Source organism: Acomys minous (assembly GCF_964271855.1).
Source record: "Acomys minous genome assembly, chromosome: 12".
NCBI classification, from domain to species: domain Eukaryota; kingdom Metazoa; phylum Chordata; class Mammalia; order Rodentia; family Muridae; genus Acomys; species Acomys minous.
The window spans coordinates 22,997,249-23,009,490 of NC_140493.1; the positions used below are offsets into that span (position 1 = coordinate 22,997,249).

Genomic DNA, 12,242 nt, shown 5'->3' on the forward strand with positions numbered 1-12,242 from the left:
ACCCTCCTGACCTAAGCACCCCCAAAGGCCCGGCCTCCTAATTCTGTACCTGTGGCAGTCAGTCTGAAGCACCACACTCCTAAGAATACATCCCCATGGCCCTGGAAAGCTTTGTTCTGGGAAAGTAGCTCTGGTCTCTGGGCCATATGAGGATTACTTCTCTCTATGAGATGGGACCCCAGCTCTCTATCTAAAGACCTTTGCTTCCACAGGGATGCCATCTACCCTCTGCTTTCCCACTGGAAATTTCCTTGTTGTCCCCCACTTCCTCAGTTCTGCTTGTTCCTTAGGTGGGGCACCTCGCTCACATTCTTTTGAAATACAGATTGAAAGACAGTAATGAAGTCGAGCATTATAAACAGCCTGGGTCTGGGCGTGGTGCTGGGCATTCAGAGATGGGCATAAGGCACTTACTGCCCCTGAGCAGGCAGGAAGATAGAGGCGTGGACAGAATGCAGACCATGTGCTCCTTAGAGACGAGTAAGGGCATGTGAGTTGGGGTGGGGTGTCCGGTTGGGGGAGGGGTCTGGGCAGGGTTTCAGGAAAGAGAGTTCCTATGCTGAGTTAGAAGGTGGTCGTTAGGGACTGCTGTATACATCAGTGGTAGAGCACTTGCCTGGCGTGTGTGAAATCCTGGGTTCTAGAGTTTAGAGTTTGAAGGTGCACAAATTGAGAAGAGCCACAAAGTCTCCCAAGACAGCACAGCTGGATCCAAGGGATGGGTAGCTGTTATTCATTAGGAAAGTCAGAGAACGATCTCAAAACCAAACCCTAGAGGTAGATGTGCATAGCAATAAAATAGTCTTGCTAAGCCAGGTGATAGTAGCACACACTTTAATCCCAGGACTCTGGAGTCAGAAGCAGATCTCTGTGAGTGAGTTCGACACCAGCCTGATCTACACAGCAAGTTCCAGGATAGCCAAGGCTACACAGAGAAATCCTGTCTCCAAAAAACAACAGCAGCAACCACAAAACAATTTTGCCACATCAGGGTGGTATACATCTGTAATTCCAGTCCTCAGGAGCCTGAGGCAGGAGGATTGTGGGCTCAAGGCCTGCTTGGGCTATGCAGAGCAAGACCTTGCCTCCAGAGGAGAGTGACAGAGGGCCCACGAGGCAGCTCTGTGTACTGTATGAGGGCTGCAGCTTGCCGCAGCAGCTCTTAGGGACCGCCAGGGTTGCAGGTGGGCCAGGCTGTTCTTGACAGTTGTAGAGGGGTGCTTTTCTGTACCTCTGCATTCCCAGCCATGTTTTGATCTCCTAATTTCATGGAGAATGGTGAGGACTAGGGTCTCAGAACACCGCAAGCCTGTTGCGTATTGGCCTAGAGAAACCAGGGCGAGGGCAAAGGAGGGGCGTAGCCGGGCCCAGTGACGCAGACCTGGAAGGCTGTTTCTAACACTGCTGCTCACTCCGATTTCTTCTCCAGGCCAGCCCATCACTCATCCAAGAGATTCTCTCAGGGAGTGTGCTGCTGCTGGGAGCCATGACAGTGAGGGGGGCTGCGCTGGCCCCAGACCCAGCTTCACCCACAACCGCAGCAGCTTCACCTAGTGTCTCTGCCACCCCCGAGGGCAGTCCCACAGCCATGGAGCAGCCTGTGTTCCTGATGACCACCGCCGCCCAGGCCATCTCCGGCTTCTTTGTATGGACAGCTCTACTTATCACCTGCCACCAGGTACCTGGGTGTGAAGCAGTAACGTCCATGAGTGTCCTGGGTGGTTTCTAGTCCAACAAAGCATGCTTTAGGCAAGCCAGGCTGCAGCAGCGCAAGCTCTGCTTCCTAGGAGTTCTCTCTGACACCCTAGCTCAGCTGCCAGCAGGTGGTGGCTCTGGAGTCATCTTCACTCCTGTAGCGACCAGAGCAGCAGGGATATGAGGAGACACACAGATACTTACCCACCTTGATCTTACACTAAGTAGCTTTGGGCCATGCCCATGTCCAGCCAAAGCCACAGAACTACTGTGTTGGACATGTCTTTCAAAGGAGAGACTTGAGAGCCTGAGGGAGGTGGCAGAGGAGCTGGTCTCTATCTGTGGGTGGCAGGTCAGAGAGGGCAGTCAGGTCTCCTGTCTCCTGTACTCTTTACCTCATGGGAGATTGTTATAGTAAATTGTATCAGTTCAGCCTAAGAAGCCAATAATTGACACAGGGAGACTGAAACTTGAAGGCTGCCAGCACTATGCAGGGCAGAATCTAAACTGATACAAGTCTACTCTTAAACTGACATAAATTACTCTAAACCTCATAACATACATATATCCCAAGCACTTGCCACCATAATGCTCGGAGACTTCTCTCTGCCTCACAGTCAACTGTCTTCTTTTCCCTCTCAACTGTCAAACTTGGCTCCGCCCCTCATCAGGAAGTCCTGCCTTCCACTTCCTAGCCTTCTGCCCAGCACTTTATTGACAGTTGTTACATCCACTCAAGACATTCTTCCACAAGAGGTTGGGTGTTCAAGAGGGAGGCTTGATGGACTCCACCTCCCCCACCCCATTTAGAGGGCTGGGTGAGTGTACTCAGCCCTTCACTAGCTGCAGTGTGGTTCTGTCTCTTTTAGCTCTATTAGTGTACAAGGCTCATGGGGGATGGGAATAGTTTGTCCTTTTCTTCAGCCAGGGCTGGGCTGGGCCAAAAGTGATGTCGGAGAGTCAGGACCAGGACTGGGGATTGCGCTTGGTTCTGCTTCCTTGGAGTTGCACTGCCTTCTCCTGCCTCCCCGGGACATTGCAGTGCTGCCTTGGTTCAGCAGACTGAGGAACCAGGCATGGTGTGATCACACCACTATGGCCACACAGCCCAGAAGTTTGTTGTATTCTCCAGAGTGATGCTCCAGTCTGCCCCACCCCTCTAGCGTCCATTAAGGGACAAGGCAGACGGGCCATAGCCAGATGGCTTCAATTGGCCCTTGACTGGCCCTTCAGTTAACCTGGTGCTGCTGAGTCTCGCAAGACCCTGGGAACTGGTGGTCAGGAGCACACACGAGGATCGCAGCGTTAACAACACTGTGGCCTTACTCTCCCTGTAGCCGAAGGTGGCATGTAGATGCTGCCACACCAGCTTTATGTGGCCCGTTTGATTTGACTCTCACAATGGAAGTTTTACCATCTACTTTTACAAAGCAGGACTGAGGCTTAGGGTGGGCAGAGGCGGACATGTGGAGCAGGCGGGAGGGATGGGGCGGACAGGCAGGTGGGTAGCGGTAGGACTTGCCTGACTTGGTGCCTTCACACAGATCTACATGCATCTACGCTGCTACAGCCGCCCCAACGAACAGCGCCACATTGTGCGCATCCTCTTCATCGTGCCCATCTACGCCTTCGACTCCTGGCTCAGCCTTCTCTTCTTCACCAATGACCAGTACTACGTGTACTTCGGCACCATCCGTGACTGCTATGAGGGTGAGGACACAGTGTGGAGTGGGGCTTGAGGGAAAGCCGGGGAGCTGGGGCCAGGGAAGCAAGGGAATTGCACTCCCCTCACTCATTTCCAGGTTCTCAGTTCCCTGGGTTGTCCCCGGAGCTTCTGGACTTGACAAGGATTGATCTGGATTCCGCTTCTCCACCTGGCTGTACGTCTGTCCCTAATGGACGGGCAACCATTCCTGTGTAGCCTAAGGGTCCCCATACAGACAGGCTCTGGTATGGGGGATTGTGGGACACCCTCACAGGTGCCACTTGTGGCGCATTTAGTTTTCAGCTCTGGCTTCTCTAGCTGGGTTGGCAATTTCCAGATAGTCCATTCATGCCTGGAAACCCCAGGTACGGTGGCAGGGTTTACACAGCTGGCCCTGCAGCCCCGTGTGTCCCCTGTGCTGCTCTGTTGTATCTCCTAAAGGAAAGGACTGGTGCCCTCTCCTTAGCTCCTCCTGCCACGTCCCCCCTTACTTCTGTGGCCTCCACCACCTCCTCTTCAGGAGACACATCAGCCTCTACCCCAGCTGACCAGTAGTAGTTTCTTGGTGGTGAGAGCTGGCATGGTTTGATGTTTCAGCCCTGTGTGGGCCTGACCCTCATCCTGTCTCTTCCCAAGTGTCACATCCTTCTTGGGCATCCATGGTCGCAAGCCATTGCCTGCCTCTTCAGTGGATACAGCCCTGAGAGGAGGCTTCACTCAGTGTGAGAGCTGAGCTGGACACATGATAGCAGTTGGCCTCTCCCCCCTTACCCCCTTGAGACAGGGTCTCACTTCAAGCCTTTCTGGGGAAGTGTCAATGTCTCATTTTGTATCTCTGGGGTGGCCTGGAACTCACAGAAATCTGCCTCTTCAGTACTGGGATAAAGGTGTGCACCTCATATGCTTTGTCTGTCTGTGTGTCTTTTACGTATATGAATGTTTGCCTGCATGTGTGTGTGTACACCACAAATGTGTAGTGCCTGAGGAGGCCAAAAGGTGGTAATGGGAATCGAACCAGGATGGGTCCTCTGGAAGAACAACCGGTGTTCTTAACTGCTAAGCCTTCTCTCCAGCCACGTGCCGGGCACGTGTTCTTTACGCTGTACCGCAGCCAGCTCCGTAATTTGGAATAAAGGGACTTGAGTAGCTCACACTGCGACCCCTGTAGGGCAGCACTGATTCCCAGGCGCCCTCCTCCTAATTCCTTCCAGGAGAGAACAGAGGCAGATGGGGCCATGCTCAGTGCTCCACTGTGCTTGGTGTTCCTGAAAGCAGACGATCCCCTGCGAACCCTTTGGCTGCGGAAGGAAGGCACTGAGCATCCTTCTTCCTGCATGCAGCCTCAGGTGGGCACCTGGGGCAGCTTCTGCTCACCTGGTTCTTTTAGAAGCAAAAGGCTGTTCCTTGCTGTGTATGTGCCTCTGTTTTTGTGTCTGTGTGTCCTAGTGGTCTAGGGGTAAATACAGGCTTTGGTTGTGCCCTGCAGATAGGACATCTAGATAGAGACACAGGGAGCTCCAGTCTGTCCTCACTCAATAGCAGCAGGCGGTGGGCAGCACCCCCACTTCAGAAGCCTCTTTGTTCCTCCCACCTACCCCAGCCAGCCCTCCTGCCAGTGGAAAGGTCACTCAGGAAGCCTGCCACTTATCTCCAGCAACTCTATTGTGTCCGGCCTGTCATCTCCCAGGGTGTTTACGACAGCACAGGGCCTGGAGTTGAGGCTGCCTGAAGTCACTGGCTTTAGTGTCTTTGAGTCAGCAGCCTGGCCCTCACTCTCACCTGTCCTTCTGTACTTTCACATCGCTTCTGCCTCTGTGACAAAACTAAAAGCACACGTACATGCATGCATACACATACGCATGCACGCACAAACACTTCTCTCTCCCTCACCTTGTAGGAGCCTGGACTACAGTGTTTTCCTGGGTATGCATTTACTGTTTGCATTTATATGTTTAAGGATTGTCCAGAGCTGAGCCTTGCACTGCCCACACTCCCCTTCCTGCCTTTTGTTTGGTTTTGTGACTGGCTCCTTATGCAGCTCGGGCCTCCTGCCCCCACTCCTGAGTGCTGACCTTGCAGGTCTCTCCCAGTTCTGTGTTGAAGCCTGGGTTTTGCTACAGGTAATAATTTTGTCTTAATTTTTGGGTTTGTCTGGTTTTCTGTGCTTATTATTCGTTTATCCCTGAACATCATCACAATTGGGTTTTTAAATAACCAGTCTGCTTTCCCTAAGGCTGCGGCTTATGAATCTTGAGCACTGGTTCTCTCCTTCGTTTGTGGTTTGTTCTGTTGGTCGGGGGCCCATCTTCCACCAGCCAGGATCCTTAAAAAACAAACGCATGGGGTACTGTGTGATTGACATCTGTGAGAAAGGACCACACTTCGAGGTTGGGAACGGTTCTGTGGTTCTCACGGGCTTTAGCTCCTGCCGTTGCTTTTGAGAAGTCTGCTAGATTCTGATCCTGCCTGGCTGCTTCCTTCTTGGCTTTTAAGATATTCCTTTCAGTCTTAAGTTCCAAAATCTGACAGAAGATAGAATCATCACTGTGCTAGAGCCTGGTGAGCTTGGACTCCCCAACTCAGTACCTGAGGCCTTTTCTTTTTCTTTTCTTTCTTCCTTCTTTCCTTTCCTTTCCTTTCCTTTCCTTTCCTTTCCTTTCCTTTCCTTTCCTTTCCCTTCCCTTCCCTTCCCTTCCTTTCCCTTCCCTTCCCTTCCTTTCCTATCCCTTCCTTTCCCTTCCTTTCCCTTCCTTTCTTTCATTATGTTTATAGTGTTCTGCCTGCAGCTAGAAGAGGGCACCAGGTCTCATTACAGGTGGGTATGAGCCACCATGTGGTTGCTGGGAATTGAACTCAGGATCTTCGGAATTACAGCCAGTGCTCTTACCCACTGAGCCATCTCTCCAGCCCCCCAGACCTTTTCTTGTTTGTGTTTTTGGTATTTTTCCTTTCCTTTTAAAAATTATTTAAACGTTATTGTTTTAGTTAGCAACCTGGCAAGGGCTGAGCCTCAGAGATGTTGGGTACCTTTTCCAGGCTCCATACAACAGCCATCTGATAAGGGCTGTAGTTCACACAGCACTGGGCACAGTCATGGGGCCATATGTATTTTGGTGTCGGTTGGCTTTGGGGTGAGGGAAGGACCCAGGAGGTTCGTGACCAGAGGTGGAGATGCAGCTCCCTCCGCTCCCTTCAGTGTGTTTTGTTGCAAATGTTCTGTGGCATTCACAGTTTACCCCGGCTCCTCATCATCATTAGCACATTCTTACCTCCCAGTTACCAGGTGGAGTAAGTGTCGCACACCCATTACACCTGTGAAAACAGAACTGCAGATAGCTGCAGACCTTGCCCAGTATGACCTGATGGCGATGAAACAACAGACTCTGCCTGGTCCTTTGCAGCCAGGCATAGTGAAGGAGACGGAAAGGACCCTTGTTTCCCCCCCGGAAAAGTAGAAACGCTGTTAGAAGGAGTTTACATGCATAGGAGGAGCACAGTGTCTCTCACCCCATCTCAGAGTTCAGATTCTTGTTTTTGAGATGGGTCTTGCTGTGTAGCCCAGGTTGGCCTCAACTTCGTGATCCTCATGCCTCAGCCTCCTTTGCATTACAGCTGGACAACATCACATCTGGCCCCAGAGTTCAAATTTTAGATACAACAGATCTTGACATGTGGTCCCAAATGAACCATCTTTCTTGACAGAGGGTACAGGGGCCAGCGAGGCAGTTCAGCCACTGAAGACACTTGCTAAAGATATTTGCTAAGGTGAATGACCTGAGTTTCCTCCCCGGGATCCATATGATGAATAGAGAAAACCGACTCCTACAACATGTCCTCTGATCTCCACATCCATGCTGTGGTGCACACATGTCCACATAAATATGCAAATAAATAAATTAATGTAATAATTTTAAAAAGAGCCATAGGCCAGTATGCTGCTAGTAGAACACCCTGACAGATAATGGCACCACTGGCCACAGCTCACAAATAAGTATAAGAGCACAGTGGAGCTGAGGAAAGGGACAAGGCTGATGGAAGAGGGACCAGAACCAGCATGTGGGGTGCTGGAAGCAGGAACAAGCAGGATGCACAATAGATGAGGAGCCACGAGGGAGGAGAGTTGGGAGCAGTAGACTGGGGACATTTACACAGGGGCAGGTCCCCTGTCCTCCAGGGTTGGTCCATTGTACTGTGATTGGCCACATGCCCCTGAAAAGTAGAAGGGAAGATTTTGAGGCTCAGTGTACTGAGCAACAAAGACTTCAGTCCACAGCAGGCAAGTAGTTTTCCAGACATATCCTCAGTTATCTGGAATATCCCAGATAACTTGGTCTTTCCAGATCAACTCAGAGTTTATGTGTAGCAGAGGCAGAGACCAGCTGAAGATGCTCAAGTTTGACAGAGCGAGCGAGCAGCCAGGTGCATTGAGGACCATCAGTTCTGTACACAGTACCTAGCAAACAGTAGACTATAGTCAGTGGTGTGTGTATGTGGCCTGGGGCGCAGCTGCAGAGACTACTAGAGGACATGTCTGAGCAGGTTCTGTCTGAACTCCTAGGCTGTGTGCTGTAGTTGCTTGTTTGTGGGGACTACAGTTGAGACGCTGAGTGGGCCATAGTGCCTTAGGCTGTAGCCTCCTCTCCAGGTAGTTACTAGCTACAGAAGCTGCCACTGAGGGCTGGAGGGACCCCGTCTCTGCTGAGAGTTGCCTGCCACTGACGCCTGTGTTTAGTGGCCAGCTCACAGCCCCCTTCCCTGATGATGCTCATTAGTCAGGTATGATGGCACATGGTGTAGTCCAGTACTTTTGGGAGACAGAGGCCAAAGGAGCTCTGCCAGTTGGGGGCCAGCCTCAACTACATGATGAACCCCTGTCCTGAAAACCAGGGAGGGATAAATAAAGGTTTGTTTGTTCTGTTAAGTGAAGTCTCCATGGGACTTAATGCCCTGTGACCATGAGCTCCTGGCTCCTGTGTGGACACACCTCTGTGTTCCATCTTGACCCTCATTCTTCCTTCCAATGGCGTGCCCTTGTCTGTAACTTGACATGTGGTATCTAGAATAGAGCAGAAAGTTGTAGATATCCAGGGCAGGAGTTGTCCAGGTTGGGAGTGAGAGAGACCATCACTTCCCTCTAGGTTGTGGGTCTTGTGGTCACTGACACGTCTCCGGGCCTAGCACACGGCCTGACATACAGGCTGTGGTACGTATTCAGAACGCACAGGGCCTTCCTAGAGACCAGGTCTAGAACCATGTTTAGTGTGTGGCAGGGTGACAACCTGCTGCTTGAGTGACCCCCTACTCCTAGTCGTGTGTTAGCTTCTCTCTGTTCTGTTTCTGGCCTGTGTCAAGGCCTCTGGCATAAACACCATTGCTGGATGTTTGAATCTGTTCTATGTGGGCCTACATTTTCCTAGGAAGGGGATGGTCAGGGACCTGATTTGACCAGTCAAGTCATATCTAGGGAGTTTGTCTCTGATCTCCTTTCTCTGAGAATTGGTGGGGTCCATTATTGATGCACTAATGATCTTTGGTGTGAAACAGCACAGTGGCTCTCCCGTGTGCCTGTTAAGGAAGACAGTCCTGAGCTCAGTGCTGAGCACAGTGTTAGCCCAAGCAGCTCACCCACAGCTGGGTGTGGCACGGTTGACCAGCTGCCTGGAAGTGGAAGGATGTGAGCTCAGGTGGCAGGTCCTCTGCAGGAAAGTATCGCAGGGACTGCTTGGCAGGAGGAGCTGGTGGGCCCTGTGGCTTCTCTGGAGGATCCACCTCAAGAAAAGTTCCCTTCCTGGCCTGCCAGAGGGAGAGCCTGTGAGAGTCAGCCTGAGAGTAGCCTGCGGCCTGCCCTGGGCCTTTGCCATAGCCGCATCTGGGATGAAATGAAATGAAAGCCATCTCCTTGCCTCGCCTTTCTTCATGTGGGCACAGGTACCAGAGCTTTGCGTTGTTACTGGGACAGGACTCAGTTCCTGCCCGCAGCGTGTTCACTGCGTAGTGGGAGGGTGGGGGGGTGGGGGAGAGCATCACTCCATTTAATGAGCACTGCCCTGGGAACCTAGCTTTCGGTAGGCCCTCAAATGGTCACTGCTCTTCTCCCCACAGCAAGTCCTAAGGAAGCAATGGCTACTAGTTCACAGATGAGAAAACAGGCACAGAGAGCTTGAGAAATCTGCCTAAAGCCACATAGCTCCAAGTAATAGAAGCATGGTCCACAGCTGGGTAATCTGGCCCCAACTCTGTGCCACCCCATATCCTGAGAGGGTCAGACATCAGAAGACTGCAGGGGCTAAGCGTAGCTGTGGCTCAGCCACCCTCCTTGCTGCTCTATTCTGCTGACCTAAGTACTTTGCTCTGGACTTTACAGCCTTTGTCATCTACAACTTCCTGAGCTTATGCTATGAGTATCTTGGGGGAGAGAGCGCCATCATGTCTGAGATCAGAGGAAAAGCCATTGAGTGAGTATGGACACATGGTCCTCCCCACCCCCTGGCTTGTTTGATGTGGAGGGCAGCCTTTCCCAGCCCCACCCTTCCTACCTCCCAGCCCTCTCTACTTGTCTTTCCCAGGTCAAGCTGTATGTATGGCACGTGCTGCCTCTGGGGAAAGACCTACTCCATCGGATTCCTGCGGTTCTGCAAACAGGTAAGTGCCCAGGAGCAGCCCTGGGGCCTCAGCAGGAGGATGCTGCTGCTGTGGTGGCTGCAGCAACCACTAAGGCTCTGGTTCAGATCTGCATCCTTGGGGTGATTTGTGCTGCATGCTGACCTGTATGGTACCCCAGGCCCCCAGCTGCTCCCAAGCCGTTCTGGAAACACCATAGTAGTGGCATCTGCAGAGGCTGGGAGTATCAGGGGCAGCCTGGGCTCAGAGAGGCTGGTCCAGAGTCTTGCTCATTTGGACTGAATCTTGATGTTTTCAAGAACCAGTAAGTACACAGGGGTTCTAGACTGTCAGTTTGAAAACGCATCTCTGTTTCTGGGGCAACAGGGTTTAGACATTAAAGGTACATAGCAGACAGGACCGTGCAGTCCCCGCCCTCGCCCACATTCCAGGCATAGCCTCATAGCTTCTGGTTTCCTTGGCCACCGCTTCCTGGCTAGAGTTGGATTTCTAACTTCTCTGACTGTGACCTTGGATGTTTGTTTAGCCTCTCTGAGCTGTTTGTCTGTAAAATGGGGATGGCAGCACTTACCTCAAGGGGTGACTAAAGGAACAGACGAGGCAGTGGATGTAAGCCTTTAGCACAGGTACTATCAGGGAGATAGTGTCCGAAGGTACCACTCCCAGAATCATGACTGTCCTTGGCCTCTGTCAGTCCCTCCAGCATGACTAAGTAGTCAAGAAAGAAATACCCCCCACACACACATGTCCAGGGCCAGCTCCCTTAGGGCTACCCTGTTTTCAGCCTCAGTGGAGGGCTCAGGGCCCCCAGCATGGCTACCTACACAATAGCATGTCAGCGCACATGTGCAAGCTTCAGCTCCTTCTGTTGCTGGCTCTGCCTCCCTGAGGAAGCATCAGCTTTTCTCCCATAGAGTAGCCCAGAAAGGGTTAACACTGCCTGGGCCAGGGTGGGGCTTGCAGAGCCTTTGTTTATGTGGTTCAGTCACCAGTCTAGGCCCAGCTGTGACTCATAGCCGCCTTTGATCATTACACTGTCCTCAAAGTTTTGCTCTCTGAGCAGAGAGCACAGTGGCCTCACCTCAGTCACCACCAGGTCCAGATCATTCCCCTCCTGGTGGGCATGAGGCTCCCATGTTGAACAGGGCAGTGAGGGCAGGGGAGGAAAGGAACACCCCTAGCCTCCCACAGGCGAGCCCCAGCTCTCATAGTCTTGTCCTCATTCCAGAGACGCAGGGTGGGCCAGGATGTCCTCCGCCCAGAGCCCAGTGTCTGAGACGTTTGGAGCCCTTGTTAAAAGGGGAAATTCCTGGGCTGGGCTACAGTGCGGTGGAAAATCACTTGCCTTGCTTGTGTGAGGTCCTGGGCTCTGTCCCTACCACTGCCTATGAGGAGACAGAAGGGAGGAAGGGGGAAGGGGCAGAGGCAGGGAAAGGAGAGAGGGAGGGAGGGAAGTAGAGATTCTTGGATCAGTGACATGCCCCCTCTCCCCCCAGCCCCACAGAGGTCTAGAAAGGACGCCCACCATGGGACTGACAGGTGCTTTTGACGTCTCACCAGGTCTATGGACCTCAGACTCACCTAGGGCTGGACAACGCCTCTGAGGCCTGCTGGCTTGGGCTCCAGTTTTTATGTCTACCAGTTCAGCTCCATGCCTCAGTTTCCTCGTCTGTGACTGAGGTGATGAAAATATCTCATAGAACAGACCCCCCAGCTCACTGGGCACCTTGGTGTGAAGCCCTGCCCCACACTTCCTCTGACTGGGATTTGCAGCCCAGGGATTCTGTGTGTTTCTCTGATAGTACCACACAGCTCTGCCTGTCACATGTTCCTCTGCCATGGTCCTCCCACAGACCAAGTCCTCAGTGGAACAGAGATGGGTCCCCAGGCTGCCTTCGGCTTCAGCCACTGGTCCTATGCTGGCCAAGCCATGTGGCTGGAGCCTCATGTACCCACTGCCTCCCTTCTTTCACTCAGGGCTCCTGGATGAGGGTGATGGCTTTTAGGTCTGTGGGCATCTGTGGGTGGTACAGACACCCCACTGGACTGCAGGAACTGCAGCGCTGGCCTAGCATATTCTACCATGTTGAGCAATTTTGAAAAGCCTGACTGTGCATAGAAGGTAGTCCCAAGAGGACACTGCTGTCCAGCTCTTCCATCACCATACTTGCAACTCTGTGCTGTGGGTATGGGTTATTTAACATTTAAGCAAATGGCTACC

The 12,242-nt window shown here is 52.4% G+C and overlaps 1 protein-coding gene across 4 annotated transcripts in view; it reads left to right on the forward strand.

The window, feature by feature from the left end:
• TMEM184B (transmembrane protein 184B) overlaps positions 1 to 12,242 on the forward strand; it is a 43,632-nt gene that overhangs the window by 24,131 nt on the left and 7,259 nt on the right. For all 4 annotated transcript variants that reach the window (XM_084751206.1, XM_084751205.1, XM_084751207.1 and 1 more), the window contains exons 2-5: positions 1,430 to 1,678; positions 3,240 to 3,405; positions 9,765 to 9,855; positions 9,967 to 10,042. In XM_084751206.1, coding sequence (XP_084607332.1) covers positions 1,487 to 1,678; positions 3,240 to 3,405; positions 9,765 to 9,855; positions 9,967 to 10,042 — 525 coding nt within the window. In that variant the 5' untranslated portion in view covers positions 1,430 to 1,486. The remainder of the gene's footprint in view (positions 1 to 1,429; positions 1,679 to 3,239; positions 3,406 to 9,764; positions 9,856 to 9,966; positions 10,043 to 12,242) is intronic.